Source organism: Fringilla coelebs (assembly GCF_963513975.1).
Source record: "Fringilla coelebs genome assembly, chromosome: 3".
Taxonomy (NCBI): Eukaryota; Metazoa; Chordata; class Aves; order Passeriformes; family Fringillidae; genus Fringilla; species Fringilla coelebs.
In genome coordinates, this window is record NC_140030.1 from 60,099,899 (window position 1) to 60,117,029 (window position 17,131).

The 17,131-nt window shown below is 39.8% G+C and overlaps 1 protein-coding gene across 1 annotated transcript in view; it reads right to left on the reverse strand.

Moving 5' to 3' along the window:
- IPCEF1 (interaction protein for cytohesin exchange factors 1) overlaps positions 1-14,767 on the reverse strand; it is a gene marked incomplete at both ends in the record, with an annotated part of 33,644 nt that extends 18,877 nt beyond the window's left edge. The window contains 4 exons of the mRNA XM_084202632.1: positions 2,083-2,144; positions 5,074-5,145; positions 6,287-6,360; positions 14,609-14,767. Of these exons, the coding sequence (XP_084058758.1) occupies positions 2,083-2,144; positions 5,074-5,145; positions 6,287-6,360; positions 14,609-14,767 (367 nt within the window). The remainder of the gene's footprint in view (positions 1-2,082; positions 2,145-5,073; positions 5,146-6,286; positions 6,361-14,608) is intronic.
- Between the last annotated feature and the right edge of the window lie 2,364 nt (positions 14,768-17,131).

Below are 17,131 nucleotides of genomic sequence, written 5' to 3' on the forward strand. Positions count from 1 at the left end.
TAGGGTTTTGAGTAGCATAGATGCTGTCCTGTTTACTGGAAATATATGCTGGCACATCTAAGCATAAAGAACTGAAACTGGCTGCAGTAAGGCCTATATCAAATTCTAAGACTCTATTAATGCCTTTTTGAGTAATTCAGTATAAAGCTTATGCTTCCTACAGCTCCCCTTTTAGGCACACAGAAGGACTGAAAAAGATTCAACAGCTGTTCCTGATACTCCAAACAGGGGGGTGTGTTAAAATGCACAGAAAGCATCTGAATGCACAAGAAATGCCACACAAAGAGCCAATACTTTTGAAGAGTTATGGTGCGTGATACAGACAGGAGGAACTGGTCAGCAGGAACAGAAGTGACTGTGGGTAGTGACAGTGTTTTATGAAACATGGCAATGTTTCTGTAGGCACGTGTCCACCTGGGCACCAGTGGGTGCTGCACCCACACTGAGGGCAGCTGCTGCATCAGCTGTGACAAAACACGCATGAAAAGACAAGGAGGTGTTTGACACTGGAATCAGAAGGCCCTTTCCTGAGGAGGACACAGGTGACTATCCTTAAAAGCTGAAGAAATACTGGCTATATTATGCTATTGCAAAGTTATTAGATAACCTGTTTCAGAGGTTATTGAGTAGGTTATTTTTTATCTTTTGGACATTTTTAAAAAATATTAAAATTGGTGGATTAACTCATTTTTTATTGCTTCGTAATTCTTGATTCAACCAATACAACCAGTAACAGGTTTTATTGAGGTTTAAAAAAATTGGTTTATTGTAAAAAATTTTGGCCATTCCCACTTTCCATTGAACTCTTCTCTTCGTGAGAAGATGGACAATATATTTGCACACTTCCTCTCTGCGTACACGTATCTTGCAGTTCTTGCTACACAACCTAATTTTCAATATAGTCCTTGATCCTAAAGTGTTTAGATAAAGTTGGCTTCAAACAGGATACAGGCAGGAAGAATTAGATGGTGTGGAAGTCAACAAGTTTCCTGACAAGAAACAAATGTGAACTGAAAACAAAGAAACTGATGAGACTTGCTGAATTCTCCAGGAATCAGTAGCATCAGTGTTTACCAACCACAAAGCTGTTTTTAATGGTAGAACATAAATGGAGCCAGATCAAATTAATCAATAATGTCATGACATGTCCCAAGCCTGGACATAAACCACAATCTTGAATTTTGTGGAAAAGCAGAAGGGATGCAGAGAGGAACACTTCATTGCTTAGACAAAACAGGCTGCATCACCTAAGTGCTCATACAACTGCAAATTCCAGCTTCTTCTTTATAATGACAGCTCCTTCACAAGCTCAGCAATTCCAAAAAAAGCACTGGGTACCAATGCTCTAAAACTGGAGACTTAAAAGCCCAGATATTTCTCACATATTCCTCAGGTTAGAGTCCATTCCTGGTTTGGTAATATAATATTACCCACAGCACTTCTCACTCTGAACCAACCCCTCAGCCCAGATTTGTGATTTGGGTGCTGGTTATCCTCCCACCAAAGAGTTATATTAGGTCGATGTCCAAATTAAGACAAGAAATAAATTGTTTAGGATTTTTAAAGTTTTTCATTCTGTAATGAACTTGGGCTTGGCCCCCAAACAAATAGTAAGCTCCAGAATAGCAGTACCATCCTCTCATCCCCCAACATTGCAATTGTTGAACCCCCCCAGACTGGAGGACACAGTAGGGATGGGTCTGCAGGGCACAAGGTATTCCTGGGCCTGCAAGCAGCCGTGCTGCAGCACAGCTCCTGTTATATAACTCACCAGCTCAAAACCCAGAGCAGCACAGCTGTTCCTCTTCACGCTTGGTAGGCTTAGCAAGGCAGCAAACTGCCAGAGAGTAGTTACACACCGCTCCCAAGATCACCTAGTGCCTCTCACTCACTCTGTTTCTCACCATTTTTCCTTTTCCTGTGGTTACTCTGTACCGTGGCAATGTGGTTTCTCTGAGCTCAGGCAGTAGGCAGACCCAAGATCACAGCTCAAAAGGAAGAAAATAGCTGGCAAAAATTTGGCCAAGCAAAAACTGTGAAGAACACAATGTAGTTACCCACTGAAACCAGTCAGGAGCCTACCTTCCTCATTCTTCCTGTTTGGTGCCTGAGGGTCTACAGCCATTCCCAGCTTACTTAGCCACCTGTGTTTGAAACAGAGAGAACACAGAGTCAGGGACACTCACATGCTCTTCAGACCGAGTTTTGCTTCTTTCAGTTGTTTTCTACATCACCACATCTGATTTCCTTAGCCTGACAACTAAATGTCAAAGTTTCTACTTAGATCATCTAGAAAGGCAGCAGTTACCTCTGTTTTAATATACCCTGTAGCGAACAGGATTAGTTGCCTGGGACATGTTTCCTTGATAGTGAAAGAAAGGTACTACTGATGACCCAGGAGTCACATTTGGGTAGGCTAAAGAAAAAGTCTTTGTGCTGTAACTCCATGTCAGTGAATTAGTCCAGCTGTTGAGGTGTCATCTTTCACCTGAGGCGAAGAAACAGGCATGGGAGCCTCAGAAGATGATGTCAGCTGGCCTGGCCAAAATTGTTGCAGCACAGTCTGCACCACTTGAAACCAAACTTTTTGATCATAACATACCACATTTTTCAACTTGCTATGTACTTTTGGTTTTAGTAAGTCTCACTTCCTGTGTTGGTTTATGCTATAATTAAGGTGTTTTTCACTTGTCTTCCTAGGTGGCTGCATTCTTCTGGTGCTAGAAACATTCCCTAGTCATACTTTTTGTATATTATGTTTGCCTGTAAGCCATTCAGATCTATCCACATTTTAAGTAACTAACAACTGAAAAGGCTCAAGCTTTTAAGGTTAAAACTCAAGGCATATATAGAGAAAGTATGAAGGGCAGGAATTCACTGGAAAAAAAAAAACATTTTTCTTTGATTTTGGTTCTACTAAAGCAACAGGGAATTTGCTAGTAAGATCAGCATCAAAGTAACTGCACTTTTAGACTGCAGTATGAGCAATAGAGCCACAGGCAAATCAGAAAAACAAAGTTTCATTTCTGTAAGAGCGGTCCATTGACTCTTTTCTGACAGCTAATCCTAACAGAGTGATTTCTTAAATGAAAATCTACCTTAACAAGGAAAAGATTTGCTAAAAATATTCTAGGACTTCACTAATGATGAGGGCAGACAAGTCACTAATAACTATGTACAACTGGCCAGCTAAATGCATGCAGCTGGTCAGCACGGCTTTACTTTTCTTGCTGCATGACAATAGTAAATACATGATAAATTAGTGAAAAAAATGACTTTGTTAATAAGTCCACTGTCGATTTAATAGAGATATATGTACAGGTATATGCATATGTCAATATATGCATGAAGAGTTACAAAAGGTCATGATCCATCAAGCATTTATGCACACCAGGAACTCGACACACACAAATGCTCCAGTGAGTTCAGTGGAACCATTCACACATGCATTTGCAGGACTGGAGCCAAGAGAACAGATGTCTTTTAGTCTGTTTCGACATATGCGTGAGTATGCGTGTACTTTATGTATTAAATGCATGTATTTTGTACTTTGCCAAGGAAAACACCATCAGTTGCAGCAGTGGGGGGTTAGTACAGCATAGTGCAGGCTGCTCTAACACTAGGCTACCTATCTTTAAGCCAAAATGAAATTTAATCAAGAAGTGGAATTTGAACAAAATCATTCCAGGGGCATAAGAGCTGAGACACCTGCTTAGATTTCACTCACTGACTCACAAGAGACTAAGCATTTTTCACATGAGAATTTCCAGCTGGGCTCCAAACTAGCTTTAGCACTTACTAATATCCTCTATTAGCTCTAATTTTCCTTCTCCATACATCCTTCCATCTCTTCTCTCTTAACAAGAGTTACCCTCTCTACTGAAATATTCCTGTCCAGCTGCCCCTCATTCTCAGTCATCCTCATCCAATCTGCCTCAGGATCTTGTCACTCCATTCAGGAGCTCTGGTGGGAAATGCAGGAGGACTGTAATGGGTGGTGATCTCCCCACCAGAGCGCTCCATGCTGCTCCAGCTTGCAAATGGCAACAGATTCTTTCCATACTTGTAGGCATCTGTAGAGTACAGATTTATTACTACATACCTATGGACATACACTACTGTAATGTTGCACACTTCTGTATCTACAGATCTTTCAGAAGGTCACACACATTCTCTCAATCTCTCTTTCTATTGTGGTAAATATGTATGAGGTCTCTCATTTATAGAGGGAATGAGTAGTCCTTGCCCTGTGAGAAATCACACAAATATCACCAGTAGAGCCATGATGAAAATCCTGACCTGACTATTGTAAGAGCTCTCTTCCCATTTAAATTGTACTGCTTGTATCCAGTATTTGGCCATTTAATGCAATAGCATAGAGAACAGAGTGCAATCTGAAGTAGAAAAGGGAAAAGAGATGAGATATATCTAAATCAGCCAAATTTGGATCAGCAGAAAATAATATCTTTCTGATAGCTCAGTGGTTTCTGAAATGGCAGCACTCATATCCATTTTTACTTCCTTCATTGTGAACTGTTTGGTTGTCAACCTTCTGGACATTTGTGGAAAGAAAACTTCTGACCTGCCATGAGGATCATTCAACTACAGCACAGTTTGATGCTGAAGTTAATGCTAATTTACATAAAGGAAACAGAGCTTTCTATCCCTCTAACCCTCCTTGTTAGCTGACATGATACTCTGAAATCAGAAACTGTTATATTCTAGTCCCTGATCACTTCTGGGACTTTTCCCTCTCTTTCCTTTCTCCCTTCACTTCTTCCCAGGTGCTGTACTTGCTATCAAATCTTAGCACCATTCTAACAGAAAGGGATTTATACCAGCAAATGTTGGGAAGATTAGCATCAAAATTGGGCTAATTAAGCAATTCTGATTTCAATTATAATTAGTGAACAAAAAGCAATAGTTTTCTTCCATTTAGTGACCAGAAAAATTAGCCTCAGTAATTCCCCAAATAACTTTTGTCAATGACTGCTTGACAGCGAAAGAATGAACTTTCAAAGGGTGTTCTCAGGCATGAGACAGGATGAAACATGATCAGTCACTCCTACTTACGTGTTCATTTCCAGAACATTTTCTGCCGCAAAATAAAATGTCTTGATCTGTGGGTGGCTGATCTTTATAGCACTTTAGGAAAAGAAAAAGATAAGAGATATGAAGAAAAATAGTTTCCATAAGAAAGAAGAAATAATAGCTGAATGAATTATTTAAAATATTTATTCACTCCACTGTATTTATCCAGATTCGCTTGTCCATCAACACAGCTCTTTCTTTAAAACTTTAGTCTATCTTTAGCTCATTTCCTAGGCCACATGCTATTCAGAGAGTATAAACCACAGGAACTAAAAGGGAAGGAATAAAGAATAAAACAAAGTCTTCCATTATTTCATTACATAACTTTGTTGCCTTCTCATATCTCATATACTATGTGCAGTTTTGCTTCCTCGAGCTCTGAGATGTGAAGCAAACTCGAAAAATGTTGGAAGAAAACACCAGCAGTGACCCAAGACATGGAACAGCTTCTGTGTGTGGTGGTCAATCAGGCTAAGACCCCAAAGCATGGAAAACTGATGGTTGAGGGAAGGGACATGTGACACAGTAAAATCACAAGCAGCACACGGTGGGTAAACAATGACTGGCTCTTCTGACTTCTCCATCCAAAGAATGAAGGTTTTCTCTTGAGGGAGGCAATTAAAACCATGCTGCACTTTATGGCTTTGAACAACAGCAACACCCCTCCCAACCTTTGAAGTGAGCTCAGAAGCAGCTGGAAGTCAGCTCTGCATATAGAGTTTGGAGAGAATAGTTTTAAATGTGCACCCTGCTAAAGAAAGAATTTTTCCCTGCACAGCCAAAGGCCTCAAGCACAGCCCAAGCTGAGTTGCACCTCAGCAGCCTAAAGAATAGTCCAGGCTTGGAGGGATGCAACATTATTTGCACCACTGCTGACCTCCTCGACTAAGAGGGGGCATCTGAGAATTACAGTCTACTCATAAACAGCAAATAAAAAAAAAAAAAGGAAAAGAAAAAGAAAGCATTTGGCACACTCATCTGTTCTTTTTTATTTGTGGTTTTAGCAAAGCACATCTGGCAGAGATTTTTCAAAAATAGTTTTGCAATATGGTTTTCTTTCAGTAGCTCAATTAATATCTCATTATTTATACAACACAAAAGAACTCCCCACAGCTTCACTGTCAAAGACTACTGAGGCTCATTCCTTGCAATGTTGTAAAAATCATGCAAAACTGGGAACAAGAGATAAACTTACTGCTTTTTTTTGCATTCAATTGCTCGATCCACACTGAAGTCTGGAAGTCTTATAAATCCTTCTGCTTTTTCAGCCTTCCATAAAAGAAAAAAAGATTAAATATCACCACATCAACCAACTGGTAAACTAGTAGATTCCAATGCTGAATAATATTTAACATGCAAGTGCTTGTTTTTGACAGCTTTTTATACTGTGAAAATATATGCTCATCACCATGGGGACAGATTAACGCCTGATGGAATATTTCTATACCAGCTATATTTGTGCAAATCCGGGGTGCAAGTGCACTCCTGTTGGTGCAAGTGACGGAGTGTGAGCATAGATTTTGTTGACTAGTAAGCATGAACAAGGTTTATATCATCTGTTCGGGTCTGGATGGCATCTACAGTCTCAAAGGTGGGTTTGTGCCATGTACACAACAGCATGTGTGTATCTTACACAGACAGGTAACAGCAGCACATAAAATGACCCATGTATAGCTGAAAAATACAGCTCAGAAGTGCCCCAAGATGATTCTAAGTAGAAATAGAGAAGGGTGTCCCCTGTGTAATTGCAGCTTGGACCATTTTGCAGGGTCACCCATACACAAGCAAGGCAGAGGCAGTGCAGGCTGCTCCCATCCCACAAGGTGCAAGAGGATCATCCCACACAGCTGAGTTCTGCGGTTAAAAACTGCAAACCTGCCTCAGAGGGCTTTGGTCACCCAGCTATCACTACCCCTAGAAATTTGCAGGCATGGTGCAAGAGATGGCAATATCCAGGCAGACATTCATATCCACATTTACATTTACATCTACAGTACCCTGTTTCCATCCAGTCAGCCCTTTCTGCATGCAAGGAGCTTTACCGAGCATCGACGTCTCTGCTCGCAGTCAGCAGGACTGTGAGTCAGAGCTGAGAAACTGAAGTGACAAGCCTCAAATCCCTGTTTGTGCTGCCTGAAACTGAAACATATGAGGCAGAAACATCTTCCTTGCTACATCTATCTACATACACCTGGTCATCTGCAGTGAGGTTAGGAGTCCTCCTAAGATGAGATGAATATATAATGTCAACATCTGTAGGACATAATGTCAGGAAAAAACATACTTTCCAAAACATAGATTGCTCATTCCTGAATTACATTTTTGCTCCTCCCAGCCGTTGCTAGTAGACACATTAAAATTCTGAAAATGTACACTGAGTTAAAGCAGATAAAATACACACAACAATTACAAAGGCAGAGGATAAATGAAGATGACTGACAGTATCTCAAGTCTCATTATGCATGAATATGATCAGACTATAAAAAGATGTTCATCAAGACAAGTCTTTGAGTTTCAATGCTTGGAAGTATGAATCTCCAAGAACTGAAATATTAATACAGAATGGTTACTTCAGTGGGTGGGTATTCCCCTCACATCTGCATATCTGCTCTTTGGTAAACAATAAATCATGGCCTAACCATCAGTCCTGTCATTTACAGGTATTAAACATTCATGTGAGAAGTTTATATTTCACATCACCACCGATAAACAGTTTTGCTGCTCCAAGACACAGACAGCACCAATGGAAGGGGTTTTTCTTATTTTTCTTTCAGCACAGGAGAAAAAAATTATTTTTTACATCTGGGCTGAAAAAGTTTCATTTTGTAATATTTGTATGAAAAAGTGCTTATTTGCTGCTTGGGCTTTTAACACTTTCTGATTGTATTTGTATCTGTAAAACTTGCTTAGTGACTAGCTTGGGGACCTTTTGTTTCCATTCCACAGGTTAGAATTTCATGAGCTTAAAATCATTGAGATAAAAAGACAACTAACTAAACCTAATATTACCATCCCAGATCCATAGTATATTAAATATATAGGGATGAGCAAACAAATACACGTGAGTAATGAAGGAGCATTATTCTTGGGCTGTACTGTACTAAAAGTAGAGATTGTATTATCCAGCATTTCTGTTCCAAAAATATGATCACTTATTGGATCTGGAACACCAAAATTCCTGTTTAGTTCCCAAGACCAATCTGAGAGTACCATGAACCAAACTCAAAAAAACTGTCCATGAGGTACAACAATCATTGTTGCACACACTGCTGGATAAGAAATGCATACAATGCCAGTTGCTTCTCTGTAGAAGGAATCCATCCTCCCAGTTTGAGAAAAAGTTATCCATGAGACCCAGGATGAAGGGATATACCCAGGTACCTATGCAGGAATAAATCCATGGCCTGAGCTGGGTAAGCCATCAGGTGGGTGAGTGGGTGACTTGGATCTGGGACAGATTTGGCCTTTTTTCCATGTTTTGACTGCAGTTACAGCTCAGCCCATTCCATCTATCAGTGCAGTGACCATTGGTCTAGACTGTACCCTATAGACAGTTTAGAGTGCTGCAAAAGCACTCCCAAGGGGATTAAGTCACTGTCTCTACTGTCAATGTACAAAAGTATTTGGGTGTTTGGATTTTGTATTGGACTGGTGAATTAACAGCACCCCACAAGCCAGTGTGGAGACACTCACCTGGAACACTCCCACCCATGCAGAAATAGAACTCTGACTTGAATCACTGACTTAATCCATCAGTAATTCAGATTAGATTAAAATAGATTCCTCTGTCTAGACTAGGGGAGCTCCCTCTAAATTACTAATGACTATAGGTCTGCAGGCCTTGATTTCAGTACTTTAATTTTGACAATTGTACAACAGAGAAGCCCCCTATTTCTTATGCAGTATTTTGCCTGTTCCAGTTGGTAAAAGATTATGTTCTCACATTCTCTCTCTCAATGCATTCAGATTTTATACTAATTCTGTGATTTCATATTTGTTAATTTAAAGAAAAATTAATGTTTCACTTTACGTATGATTGAAATACACTATTTGTACACATCTAAAACACGCCATCTATGTAACAGAAAAGAGGGGTTTGATGGGTACGTAGCTTCATAATTATCAGGAAAAAATAAAAAGAAGTCACAAAAAATCTTAAGGGTGTTAATTCAGTCAGCAAATAGAATTCCAAATAAATCCTAGGAATGGAACATGTGGAAGTCATCTTTTCAGTCATTCTTAGGATACAAACGTAATTTTAAAACATTTAAAGCATATAGAGATCCTAAGTGCTTTCTTTCTTCCAAAATGTTATCTCTAACATGACTTTAGCATGCTATTATTTAACTCACACGTTTCATTCCAGATTCCTTCAGATTTTGATGTGAAGCAATAAAATAGCCCTAACAAACTCAGATACAAAGAACCTTGACCTATTTTCTACTCAATCAGGATGTTTAAAAGAATAAGCTGTTATCTCTTGTGGGTTTTATGAGGTTAGGCTAACATAAATCTGTGCTTTTGCTATTCCAAGTTGTAGAAAAATAATTTCATTAATAACAAGTCTCTGCAAATTCTTTTGGCAAAAAAGAAAGTAGCCATTTTCCTCACAGGAAAAGCTTTGCACTCAGAAACAAAAAGAAATTATTTATGAAACACAATGCATGAATCCAATGAAAGAGGCTAATGTCCTTTTGAGCTTGCCTCAATATGTTATCTAAATGTTGTGGCTTTAGGAAATTTAGTAAGTCATTTAAAGTGAGTGCAATGTTGCAGCAAGATTTTAAAACATAGCGCTAGAAAATGAAATATCTTGTTATTGTGGAAGAGGTCCAATCTGCAAATTAGGGCAGCCCTCATGGCTTCATCAGTGTTTCAGCACTGCCCCCAGAAGACTCTAGGGATGTTGGAGGAGCAGTTCAGCATTTCAGTCTTTTTTTCTCTCTGCCAAGCACACCAATGAGGCATCCTACAGAACTGTGAATAATTTGGGTAAGATATTGGGCTGTAGGTCCCCAAGCCTCTCAGCTCAATCAGCTGACATCAATGACTTCTTCTCATCCACATAAGCAGCTATTACAACTCAAAGGTAAAAGATTTTTCTTTTAAAAAGCCGTAATTATAGAGCTTCCAGCAAAGCTGTTGGAGTGAGGACCAATTCAAATGCAGTGAATGAGGAAAAAAAAAGTACAAAGATAAATAGAGACAGTAGATCACAGCCTGCATCTCTTTAATTTTATATTTATATTTCTTTTCCGCTGTATCCCCATGACAACCACCATTAAGAAATTCCACAAAAATCTATTTCAACTCTATTTGGAAAACCAGTCAAGCTACCCTCAAGACCCACCAGACAGAGGCATTTAGTCCTTTGTCTCATTCCAGCCAACACTATCCAACAGTCGAAACAAGCACAGAGAGCCAGGAGCCTGGGATTACACGTGACAATCCTCCCCCACCACCCCTCTTCCTATGTCGGAGTACTAATTCCCTCTGGGGTTTCAGTATGAGAATTGAAACAGCTAAAGGGTCAGGCAGGATCACAAACTGTACTATTTAAACACTTGTCTTAAAGGCAGCTGCCTACAGAGTGGTACTAAAAAGAAAAACAAAACCAAAAAAAAATAAACCAACACTAATGAGGAGCAGTTGTCCAAGGTGTCTTGTGTTTGTGAATGCACCCAGAAATTCTGACTGCCCAGATATATTGTGACATGTCCTGTGTTTTCATTGCAAAACCAGCCCTTCTGCGCTTCCTCCTAGTCCAAACTGCTTCCCCTCCCCAGACTGGGAGTGCTTCTGTGCTGCAAAGAGAAGTTTACTCATCTCACTTTTTTTATAGAAAGAAGAAGGTTGTGCGGGAAGAGGTTCCAGGGCAGCCTACCCAAGCCTGCTGAGACTACTGGGCCCTGGCCTCAGCTAGCTCATTGAAAACTTATTCAGATTTGCTTGTGGTCTCTGGCTTTCTTTTAGTGAAGGAGAAGCTTAACTCTTAAAATGTCTGATCTGCTACTGCTGATCCTTTTATTATTTTTACTCTTTTGGGCTGTGGCATACACAAAATATTTTATGTTAAATTGGAGGAAACATCAGCTGCAAATGTCACAAATGTCCCGTACCATGTATCCACATCTGCCTCTCAAGAGAGACCCAGTACCAGAGGGGCTTGAAGAAAAATTAGGCCAGAGTGACAGAAACATCCAGAGTTTCAGAGGCACATAAAGACAAACTTCACCAAGAAGATGATATTCAGATGAGGTTAGCTACCCAATCCAGGATAATGCATGTTCCCATACAAATTCCACCCACTCTCTATTTTCTCCATCTCCATTAGAAAAAAGGTCCAGCACCCCGTTGCTATGCTACAGTTGCCAGTGTCTGGTTTTCACACAGCCACAAACAAACCAAGCTCATTAATCACCAGAGCCAAACTGGTCAAGCAGAGCTACAGGTATTCAGTGTGCCCCAGTCCCTCTGACATCAGCCCCACTCCTTCATCACCACCTTTGGCATCAGCCCCTGCAAAAGGGGCCATCACAGGAAGCCTCAGGCACGTGAGAAGCAGGACTCCTGTTCCACTGTCATGTTGTACAGCCCCTTCGGACCAGGGATTAACTTTACTGAACACAGGAGAAGTGCAGGCAGTCCTAATGCCAGAGACTGGCCAGCAAACAAGCGAATGTGTCACTGCTATTTCTCTTTCATCAATCTAGAAGTGAGAATATCTGGGATTAATTGATCCCACATACAACTCTGAGCATGCCTCTGGTCTCAAGAATTTAAGAGAGCTGGACTTAGCAAAGAACACCTCTCCTCCTTTCCAAACCCCACAGTTACAGACATTCTGCAAACATTGATTGAACCTATAGTTATATAGAAGCTGCACTTTAGCTGCCCAAAGAAACCCTGAGTTTTTAACATAAAATAGTGTGTGAGAGCTGGCAGGAGTTGAAAGCAAAGAGGTGCTGCTGGCTAGCATGCTTAAAGCACAACTGTGATAGGTGAGAACTCAGGGCTGACACAAGACAACAGTATTTTGAAGCCACATTAGCTCTTCAGGGGAAATGAAATAAACTGGAATGAGGCTGACTCTTATTTTTCAGCCTTGTTCTTTTGGGGCAGTCAGTGACAGTCAGGAAGTAGGCATGGACTAAAAAGGTAAGTGCTGTCTAGGAGCACTGGAACCATCATGATCATGGTTTTTCTGGATCTCAGGAGCGGAATTTAATCAGGCCAGAAAAACTGAAGAAAGTGGAGAAATTTGCACCTCTCCCTCACCACTCTTCTCTTCCCAGAGGCAAACTTTTCCTAGTCTTGCCTTTTTTACTTCCTCTCATCTTTATTACCCCTTAGGATTATTCCTTTCTGATATTTCACAGGCACAGCAAAGAATGAAACATTGAAGGAACCCTTTTTAATTATTAGAGCATTTTAAAAAAATCAAAGGCAATCTGGATGATTTCCACTTGTTTATTTCCAGTGCAGTAATCCCCATCAAAATTATTCCTAACTGTTTCAGGGAAAAAAATACAATAGTTTAAGCCATTTAAAAAATCCTCATACCCTAAAGAAAGCTTTACTCATGCAGACAATTTCACATTCTCCCTTCAGCTGTGAGTATACTGTTAGTGGTTTTTTGTGGGGTGTTTTTTTGCTTGCATGTGTGTGAGAGAGATTTTTTTTTGTTTGATTTTTTAAAATCCAAATAAAAACTTTGGCTGGTACTTCAAGATGATAATAACTATTTCTTCTGGGGGTAAAGGAAAGCAGTTCTGCTAGTCTTGGGCTGTTGGTTTTTATGATGTCCTGTGATGGGCCCTTTTACAGGGGCTGATGCCAAAGGTGGTGATGAAGGACTGGGGCTGATATCAGAGGGACTGGGGCACACTGAATACCTGTAGCTCTGCTTGACCAGTTTGGCTCTGGTGATTAATGAGCTTGGTTTGTTTGTGGCTGTGTGAAAACCAGACACTGGCAACTGTGTCTAAAAAGTCAAATCAGCCAGCAAGCTCATCTTTTTAAAAACTGCTTGGCCAGAAGTACAACTGCAAACAGATTTATAAAAGCCAATAAGGTTTTGCAAGGTATTAATGCTGCTTATTGGTATTACTGCCTTGCCATGACTTTCAAAAAGAGATATTGTAAGCATAAGGAAAAAAGTGCCTTTTCAAAACTTTTTTCCCAATATTTCTGTTTCTTTTCTTTCTATTATGCATGTATTTGACATAGTCTTGAAAGGAATCTATATCAAACTACTACAACATCATAAAAAACAACAGCCCAAGACTAGCAGAGTTGCTTTCCTTTACCCCCAGAAGAAATAGTTAATATCATCTTGAAGTACCAGCCAAAGTTTTTATTTGGATTTTAAAAAATCAAACAAAAAAAAATCTCTCTCACACACATGCAAGCAAACAAACACCCCACAAAAAACCACTAACAGTATACTCACAGCTGAAGGGAGAATGTGAAATTGTCTGCATGAGTAAAGCTTTCTTTAGGGTATGAGGATTTTTTAAATGTCTTAAACTATTGCATTTTTTTCCCTGAAACAATTAGGGAAAATTTTGATGGGGATTACTGCACTGGAAATAAACAAGTGGAAATCATCCAGATTGCTTTTGATATTTTTTAAAATGCTCTAATAATTAATAAGGGTTCCTTCCATGTTTCATTCTTTGCTGTGTCTGTGGCATACTGATTTCAGAGCAGCTGCTTTGCATTTAAGGGACCTCATGCCCATCCACAATTCAACATTGAAACTGCTGAGTTTCAAACTATGTTTTTGCTGGCATACCCTAATTCTCTTCACACTCTTATTCTTAGATCTGTCACTCCATCATTTGAATGTCATAAGACCTTTTTAGAGGCATCAGTGTCAGACAGCAAAGAGAAAGGAATAACCATATCTGAATCTTCCTAGGATGGGCAAGACACTCTCTCTACCCAACCAAACAAGCCCAGAGTAAAGTCAGCTGCCCTCTACTATTTGAAAAGAAGAAGAAGAAAAAAAAAGAAAAATAAATTTAAATAGGAAAAAAATAGAAGAAAAAAGAAAAAGAAACTAAGAAGACAAACAGCATAAAACCAGAATAATCTCAGTGTGGAAGGGGATGGAAAGAGAAATAGGAGAGACATTTCTGAAAATTAAATTAATAAGAAGTGAAGATGCATTCCTGTTTTGAGTTTTGACAAATGTTTGCAAATTGTCTATACCCAGGAAAACATTTCTCAAATTCAAATGCCACCAGAGCCCTTAAAGAAGAGCTCTTTACATGGCGAAACAGACAGCAAGTTAACATTTCACAACTACCTGCTCAACTAGAAAACACATAATTTTCTGCATATTTCAAATTCACATAGACACTTCCCAGATCACAGGTGTCAGGGCTGAGAGATAAACCCAGTTATTTGTACTCCTCCAGGGTGCACCAAAACTGTGACCCCAGGTTCCCCTCTGTCAGTCCCAGCAGATGCTGTTGTCTGGCCCCCAAAGCTGCCTGTACACTGTACTCACCAGCTGACTGCTGTACCAATACAGCGATGACTCCTTTAGCACACACCAGAACTTTTTCCATTTGTTGCCAATGAAAGCTCCTTTTTCCTTCTTTTTGTAGAGCCATCCTTGGCAATCGGCTTGCCCCAGCTCTTTGCACGATATCCTCCGTCGGCTCATTATAAAGAACCCTGTGCCATTAAAAATACAGTGTTGTGCTTGCTTAAAACTGCATTACCAGGAAAGATGTTGCTGCCAATTAAGGATATCATCCTTACTTAGGAACCTCAGCAAGTCATCCAAGCATATCTTAAAATATACTTACAAGTAATTCAGTTTTATAATGGCTGTGACAGTAACACACACTCATTTGAAAGGCTTGCTGATGTTCAGGAGTTAAACAGTAAGCTATAGATAATGCAGATACTAATTAATGCTAAGATAACCATACACGAGTTTTTGTAAATTAAAAATACAGCCTTTGATCCTTTTAAGAGAAGCATGCATATATTTTCCCTCGCACAGCTGCACTGAAAAGGATACATCTATTTAAGTCAGCTAGAGAAAACTATTATGCCAAGTACATGAAAACCACTAGTGTGTATGTCTGTGCAGGCAGCTGATTCTACCTCACTGATTTCCAGCTTTGATTCAATTAACATACCACAAGGATTTAGTCCAAAGGAACAGCCCGTTGTCATTTTTTTCAGAACCGGTGGTAAGAATCAGTGGTGTTAAAAAGCAGCTTTTCACCAGATGAGTAGCAGTACAAAATCCTCACCCTCCCAAGAATAAGACATACTAAGAAAATAACAAAAGAGGAATCCAGGAGAGAAAAGAAAAAACAATCTCTCATTACCTTGACTTTTCTTTTTTGCCTTCTGACGCAAAGGAACCTGTAAGAAATGCAGGAAGGAAAGAAAAGAGGAAATTTCAGATTGTGTTGCAACATTTGTGTAGAAAGGGGAGGGGGAAGCTAGAGAAGGACGTGGTGGTGATGCTGGTGGTATATGCAGGATGGAAACACATAACCCACTCGCTGCTGAAGGGACGTTAGCAGCTGAAGCAAAAAACGTGTTAATTAAAATTGATGTACATCTAGTTGAGCAAGAGCAAACACAACCCTATTACACGGGTCTATCTACTACTGCTTCCTGTTTCACATCCACAGACAGCTTCTACTTTGCTGTGTTTGCCCAAATTGTAGTTAAAAAATAGAAGTTAAAATTCCAGCATTTTAATGTTTCATTAGGCTCCATAAGGAAGATTTACAAACATGGGGAGATTAAAATACGTGCCAGATGACTGTTAGTCATTTAGCTCATTCTAAGAAATCCTGAAAAAGAAACAAATTTATCTTCACCTTTGTCTTTTTTATTTAATGCAGAACATGTATTTTTTCCCTGTTAGTTTCATAATATTTCTTAAGGAAAAAAATCACACAAAATGTATGGAAATTTTAGTCACTGCAAAAATAACACAGAGGCATTTAGTCCTTTGTCCCATAAATAAAATGAATTTATTTATGCATTTGCAGTCTACATATTTTAATCCTGCATAAACACACAGAAAATGAAACTAAAAGAGAAGACCAGAGAACAGAAAAGGAGGTAATTGAAAATGGAAGGTATGGCTTTTAGAGTAAATTCTCCCCAGACAGACTGGCTGGTTGTGTGATTGCGGACAAAGCACTTGACTTCTCTTTGCCTCAACCTTTCCTCCTCTAGTGTGGGAAGTGAAAAGCATTCACTTTTTTCTATTTTTAGGAAGGGTTTGAAGCCCCCAGATGACAAATGCAGCATAAAGTGAGGTATGATTTAATATGCTGGCCACAATGTTGCTTTGCAAAGCCGCTAGCTACCTGATCCGCTGCAGAGCTACGCTATGAACATCCCTAATGTAGCCCCTCCACCTCGCCAGACAGCTTCTCAGGAAAGCAAAACCCCATTTCATATGCCCCTTGAAAAAGGTGATGGCTCTTCTCACAGGCAAATTAAAGGTGAGTAAAGCTAGACCAGGTGCAAGTTGATAGAAGAGCCCACTGTCACCAGCGTTTACAAGAGCGACAACTTTCTGAAGCGGGGAGCTCTGCAGCATGTAGCACAGAGCACAGAGCCGTGCCTCGCAGTCCTGGGCTTATCCTGCTTGACATGACCTGAACAACACTCTTGTGGGAGGCTTTACCAGGCATGAATAATCCCAGACTCCTGCCTAATCACTGAGTATTCTTTTTTTCCTTTTTCCCTTATTGTTTTTTTTTATTATTCTGCCACTGCCTCTCTCTCGCAGACTATTCTCCATGACAACACACAAAGAAAAGCAATAAGAAAACACATCAGCTCTATTAGAGATTCTGCTATTTCCCCATCCTTTTCATGTCTTCATTCCAAAGAAACTTACGCCCTATTTAGGACACATGGAAATAATGTATGGCCTCAGGGAATCCATGGGTCACACAAACTAATTGCTTTCCTTCAGATCTATCAAAAATGATATTAAGGAAAACAAATATGAATCAGGTCTGCTGGCCCAAAATCTATGTAG